General features: G+C 38.8%; 1 protein-coding gene across 6 annotated transcripts in view; it reads right to left on the bottom strand.

The window, feature by feature from the left end:
* Positions 1–770: 770 nt before the first annotated feature.
* FBLN2 (fibulin 2) overlaps positions 771–7,240 on the bottom strand; it is a 117,404-nt gene continuing 110,934 nt past the window's right edge. For all 6 annotated transcript variants that reach the window (XM_067002854.1, XM_048046172.2, XM_048046173.2 and 3 more), the window contains one exon: positions 771–7,138. In XM_067002854.1, coding sequence (XP_066858955.1) covers positions 6,781–7,138 — 358 coding nt within the window. In that variant the 3' untranslated portion in view covers positions 771–6,780. The remainder of the gene's footprint in view (positions 7,139–7,240) is intronic.

Raw genomic sequence — 7,240 nt, 5'->3', positions numbered from 1 at the left:
CTTAAACAGACTTCATCACTGTATATGTCAGAATCATCCAGATGTGGTTCACGCAAAATGACTAGTGTGTCATATGAGTGTCTGTCTTCCTCTCCCCAGAGAGAAAATTAAGTCATCATTAAAGCTGTGTCTTCACTTAACATAGCCCTTTTACTTCAGTGGAGCTCTGCATCAACAGCTGTTGAGAACCTAATTCACTGTAAATTTTTTTAAAAGAATTTTTCTTAGGAAATCATTACTTTCAAGGTTATTGAGTTTGGTGGTTTTGAATTGTTGTTTTTGTTTATTCATGAGTGGTGAGTTAGCAGAAGATGCCTAGTGGTACATGGCACAGGCCACAGCAACTCTTTTCTTGCACTACCCAACAGCCCACTTGGTTTCACCCCCTCCACCTACCAGCACCGTCTCTGGCATCTAGTATGCAAGACCATTGTGTGACTAGGAACAAGCATTCATCAGGATTTATTCCAGTCTCTAACCTTGTAACAACAGATATATGACCACAAAGCACCCAGCTGATACTACTCTTACAGTATGAAAGAGAGAGGGTTTACTTTGTAACTCTTACATTAAATGCAAAGACTTGAAGAGGTTGTAATGACATACGATTGATTTGCACCCAGTTACCCATCTGGACAGAGCCCATAACAGACTCTAGAATTTCCAAGTCCCAGCTGAGTACTCAGTAGTCATTAACTCCCAGTTAGTGGGATTACTTGCATCAGTAACTTCTACTTTTGTACAAATAAGAATGCAGACTCTTGCTCATGCAAGTTGTAGTTCATAACAGCATTGTTTAATATATGGGAAAATACAGGAGAGTGTCTGCTGTGGAAAAGTTTACAAATATCTGCAAGTCCAGTTATAGACTCCCCTGAACTGCAAATGCAATTCAAGTGTTATGCTGCCTGGCTCGTGACTAAGCTCCATGCTTGTGCCCTCCCAACTGCAGCGATACCAAGCACTGGTCATTACAAGACTACATTTCACTCTCAACCACACCACCAAAGAACCTTCATATTCACTTGCATTAAGTTAGGCATTAAAATGTATTGGTAAAATATAGCATATTTCGCCTAAATATGAATTATAAAAATATCTACAATGTATAGTTTATATGACATGTAGCCGATGATCACACAAATGGCTAGGCACAGTCCTCTCCCTGCTCCTAGTAGGTATTCTAGACTATACTATATGGTTACTCCACAATTATACACTTATGTCAGTCAGACTTAAGCACTGTCTGAAATATTCCTGGTCAATGTGAAAGTTATTTCTCCAAGGTGCAACTGAAAGATAATAGAATTAATCATAATATGCCTCTGCAACAGCTTAAATTAACTGGGATTACTCTTCTATAACCCTACTGTGAATAATGTCCGTAAGAGAAGAAAAAGATAATGTTACACTTCAACGTCTGCAGCAGTACAACGCTCCATCTTAACTACAGGACACAAAGTTTCCCGTACATCCAAGGGAAGGCATATTCTGCTCTACCCTGAAATGAGTTTGAGAGTAGAGCTTGACCGTCCCAACACCACGAGGTCAGCGAGCACCTCCTTCACTTTCAAGGGGTAGCAAGCTGCATCCATTTGCTATTCCAGCCATAGTCAGACGTGGCCTGTCCAGTCTCCCAGTCACAAGAAGGACCTTTCAGTACTATGATCTTTATCCTTTGATTAGATCGTTTGCTTTGTTAGTGCTAACAAAAGCGAACTTCTTGTCATGGTACATTGCCTTTAAAAGATGTGTTTGTCAACCCTGTATCGCTGTTTACATCAATCATTCAAACTCCAAAAGCAGCAATGCTCCTCTTCAAACGTACCTCATTCTAAGATTGTCTTTGTTCCATACTGAAAGTATTCCACGTTCTTCTCCCCTCTGACCCCAGCCATTGATGCTGGGGAGAATCTACCTTCCTCTGTAGTGCATCTGGCGCAACTATTCCATAACCACAATGAGCCAAAAACCCTCTCTGGAGTGTAGCCTGGTAAAGCTTATGATAAGTCACCTTCATCAAGGCATAGAAAGGCATCTCCACACTCCCATTCTTCAAAGGTGTTTACATCTCTATTTTGGATGTATTTTCCTTAATTTAGGTGGAGTCAGTTATTGTTACTAACACGTTCCATAATTCTTTCTAGAAATGGTGGCACATAGAAGAGTTCGTCACTCTGCATGCTTTGCCATTAATCCAAAGTAAATTTTTTTTTTTTTTTTAAACTCTTCCAGCCCTCCATTATCATCACCCCACCCCAAGCTCCAAGCAGTTAAAACATCCTGCTGGGAATTTATGCAGTTGACAGTTCCTGGCTACCACTCAGAAGACTTGTTATACAAAGGATCTCCTCCTATCCCTCCCTTCCCAGGATGCAGGGCACCACACTGGCATCTTATCCCTCTCCAATCCCAGCTAAAAAAGGAAAATCCACAACACATGTTAACAGATATTTTTTTAAAACTTTACTACAGCAGGAGCCTTGGCTTATGGGAAGCCAATGTCACCATCTTTCCAAGAAAGCCCCCTGGGCCAATTAAGACCCTGCTCTGTGACGCAGCTGGAAGAAGCCGTTCTTCCCGTACTGCAAACGGCAATGAGAAGAGCCCACAGAGCAGCTCCGGGACAAGGACTGACACCAGGCTGGCCCGCTGCTGCCAACCAGCATCTCAGGCAGCACATGCCAGGGTACATCGATCAGGACCCCTCGAAGGGTGAAGGCTATCTAAAGAGCTCCTAAGTTCTGGAACGATCCTACCCATAAACTACAATTCAGAGAGCAAATGCAAAAAAAAAAAAAAAAAAAGGTGTTTTAGAAGACAAAAAGCTCAAGTTTGTGACTTCAGTTTCACATCACTGGCACAGGATATAATTAAATCCTAATTTTCAATAGCCACTTCAAAATGAATGTCTCCATCATGCAGAGAACACTGAAATTGGGAAGATATTTTTTATTTAACCTCAAAATCTATTTTTACCCCAGAATCCTAATTCTCCCCAGCTGGAGCTTTCTCTTCCTCATAGCCTGGGTGGGAACAATGTAAAGATGAAAAAAATGAAAATAAAATTAGCTATAGAGAATGAGGGAGACAAAGAATCTGCAACACATTCCACGGATCCTCCAAACTAGATGAAATCAAATTCTCACCCTGCAAAGGTCTGAAGGAAAATAAAAAACTTACCAACACATAAAGGACATCAGTTTTAATCACATACACAAACCTTTACCTAGGACCACACAGAAAACCAAATTTATTACCCTTTTTATCGCTGTACCAGAGAGCTGTAAAAGCATACTTTTTTTTTTTTTTTAAACCTTGCTCCTTTTTGTTTTCCATCTTGTGCATGCAGTTTTCAGCTTTCTCTTGGTTAAGGCTGAATTGTGAAAAACATTTTTCAGAACACTACAGCCCATGATACCATACACCAGAGCAAGAGTGCAAGCACAACCAGTGCCCCAGCAGGCACAGAATGGAAATGGCCCTCACCTGTGGCCATCTCCACCCAAAAGCCGATTGCTGGCAGGTGCTCAGTATCAGGAAAACTCTAACGGCTGTGACACAGGAGACAATTTGCTAGCTTCATAACGACACCCAGGCTCCCAGAGCTGAGACAAGCACGCAGAGGCAGCCTATAGAAGGACAGTGGCACCATGTGCCCTTTTGCACAGGAGATTCTCATGCTCTGATGTTAAAACTTACTGCAATTTATTCCCTTTTACAGCTTTAGCCTCAAAGAATGATCCAAACCATAAAATCCATAAGTTTGAAATATGTTTCTGTCCTAAATCATTATTAAGGAATAACAGATATAAAGGAGGAGAGAAATAAAAGTGAATAAAGTTCTGTTTGTGGGATCTTAGAGCTAATTGTAGAGGCTTGGACCATCGAAGTCTACAGCTTGCTCTCCGTGATGGACAGCCATACTCCTGTCTTCCACTGCGAGGACAACAAGTAGGGCACAAGCTGAGCACTTTGATGCCTCTTCTCTATAACAGGCTCACAGAAGAAAGCTAGCACCAACTAGTCAGCACCTATAGTAATCCACATATATGAATTTTTTGCACACAGAGATAGGAAAATACTTCCTCCCTGGTGCAAAAAAGAAATCATTCCAAATACTAGCTACAAACATCTTTCTCACCCATCTACTGCTATTTATAGCATTTCAACCACTTGTTAAGTATATTCCAGTCAAAAGAAAACCTCATGTGTCTATCTGTAATTGACCCACTCAAGCCTCCAGGACACACACAGGTTTTCATTTCTTCTTCCTTCCAATGGTACATTTGACCTTCCTCAGTCTCTGGAATCACTGGATCTCCCAGGAAATACTAATGACAAGTACAAAGAGGTCAGATTTCAAAGAGGTAGGGAGTAAGTAACCTGAAAAATTAAACAGAACATGCATTGTTCAGAAAGGTCACATAAAGCCCATTTCCAATTTGGGGAACACATGCAATTACCTACCACAAGCCTTTCCTTTGCTTTGACCAGTTGCACTAAGCATTTATACCCATATTGAATGCCTGCTGCACACAGTGCTGATGAAGACTTTTTTTTTTTTAAACAACATAGCATTTCTCTTATAATCATATGCAAAGCCTTTCCTAAAACTTTCTTCATCAACTACCTGTCTAGAAAATGAAAAGTCTGTGCTACAAACTGCCAGATCTTTAATATGATTGACTATGGTTGTTTTTAGTCAGCAGAAGGTCTCCAAGTAACAAATGGCTTGTCCATTTGTTCTCTGACAAGAAAGACTGTCAAGGCTTGAATATCATTTACACTCAATCAAATACTAATGCTGATGGAAAACTCTGGGTTTCAGTGACTCTTGATGTTCCCCACTGGGGCATGGAGAAATGTTTCACCACTTAACATGTATACTGTGTAATGAATCTGGAAGTCTCTCCTACTCGTTCTTGCAGTTGCCTCTTCATCTTGCCAGGCCTGTAGCTGTAAGATATGTATTAATTGAGATGACAAATTGCATAAATATGTTTCTCTGTTGGCACTTCCTTGCTAAAAGCTTATGAAACTGTTAAGGATGGAAAATAAAAGATAGATGGAAGAACACTTTTACAAAATTATTTTTATAGGAAAAAAAGAAAAAGAGAGCTAAGCTTGATGTATGCAAACTTGCAGATATCCCATATTTTACAACTGGTGAATAGGAATGATTTTTCTCTAGTAATGGGTTTTTGTGATGTTAGATACAGAGAGATTTCTGCTTTATTATTGATAAGGGAGGCCAAATTAAAGAAGTAACTTACTGGAAGTGGTAGAAGTTGGCCTTGGAATATAATGCATACAGTACATCTTTCCTCTCAGCCTATAGGTAGTGTTCACAAGATTTTAAGCTGCACTTCAAACAAATATTTTACAATATAATCAAAGTGTTGATCATGGCATAAAAAGCCAGAAGAACAGATTTCTCTTTTTTTTTTTTTAAATGTGCATGCTGCTCAAAACAAGATTGACTGTAGGAAAGAATAGATTATTAAACTGCAGTGTAGTAAACATCAATATATTGTAGCTATGTTTTTCCGTTAAAACATTTTACAGAGTAATTATAGCTGGAACAAAGGAAGCTCAGTAAATTTCAACACTGGAGCTTTTTTTCTTCTTTGGAAAAAAAGAGAAGTTCTGATGTTCATTTCTAAATTCTAACAAATAGTTTGATTATACTAAGCTTTACCACATCTGGCCTTGACAGCTTTGGACTTCATCCAGTTTCCTGTGGAACTAGAGGAAATCCAGCTCAAAACTTAAGTTGTGCTATTTCTAAACGGCATAATACAAACTGCCAATTTAACTACCATTTTCCTCTGTGTCATTTGGTAACACAACTGAAGTCATTTTCCTGAAGAACAGAAGCAACTCCCCTTTTGTTTATTTAAAACTGCAAATAATTCCTCAGTGGTACACCCAAGATTTAAAATAAGGGACAGTAGTTGATTATTTTATTATTTCCTTGTTTTCTCTTGGAAAACATTCCTTTAAGAATTACAATACATCTAATCTACACCTATAGTAACCTAAATAGAATGGGTTTGTGTGGAGAGGAATTCAAGAACCTATAATGACAACTACTAGAAATGGCAATGCAAGCTTTTACCCTAAAGCATGATACACTCTGAAGGCTATGGTCTTGCAAAAACTTAGCACATGAACAGTCCTACTAAAGCAAGGCTCAATCATAGGCTTGTTCACTCGTGGAGTTTTCTTTTATTTATATATATTTTTAGGCAACATATTATAAAAGATGGAAAGAGGAAACAAACCTGTAATACGAGGTGAGCTAACCATCAATGTCTGCACATAGCTCTTGACGCAGCATCTCAACACAGAGAAACCTCAGTGGCCAAACTAAGTTTGTGTAGTAAAGAGAAATTGCTCAAGGTTTTTCAACTTAATGGCAAGCAGCAATGCTCCCAAGTGAACAACTTTCCTCTCTAGTGCAATACCTTGCAGATGTGACTAAACCTAAAAATAATTTCTAAGAAAAGGTTCCAGCATTTAACATAATGTATGTACTGCCTTTCTAATCCTTCTTTCACTCATTGTCAAATGATGATGTGAAGAATTACATAACAAACAAAAAAAAAGGAAAAAATTAACTTAATTTACACAACCAGTAAAAAAAAAAAAAGTTTAAAGCAATGATAGAAAAATAATATAAAGGCTAGATACATTAAATGCCAGTTCAACAGTATTAAGCTTTGGTAGAACAAGTAAAGAGCATAGCACCAATAAATTCCAATGTCAATACATGCTTCAGTATGCATGAGCTGTGATGAAAATGTAAATTTTGGCAAGAAAAGTAGTGTATGTTCCCTGACGCCACAGTTTCATTTCAACATCTAACAAAAAGTCTTTGGGCTCTTTCACTTGTCGTTGAAGATAGACAATGCCTGTGTATGAGTTCAGCCTTCGAGTGCTGAAGTAGTTTTCTTCATTTCCTTTGTTGATAGTGAGGATTATGTTGTCTCCAGCATAGGCAGGCGATGGTCCAATACGGAAAATATGAGCTGGGACCATGATATTGGTTTGGAAGTTCAGCTGGTAGTAGGTAATGCGCACTGGGGTATTTTGGCAGTCCAGATAATTAAAGCAACTGATCCGTTCACACCTCCTAAGAGAAGCAAAATGAAAAAAAATAAAATCAGTGTCCTTGTAATAGCAGGTAAAAATATATGTATTTCAGAGAAGTGCAAAGTCAACAAAGTCTTCATCC

Source organism: Anser cygnoides, chromosome 10, assembly GCF_040182565.1.
Source record: "Anser cygnoides isolate HZ-2024a breed goose chromosome 10, Taihu_goose_T2T_genome, whole genome shotgun sequence".
NCBI classification, from domain to species: Eukaryota; Metazoa; Chordata; class Aves; order Anseriformes; family Anatidae; genus Anser; species Anser cygnoides.
This window is presented reverse-complemented; position numbering and strand designations above follow the sequence as displayed.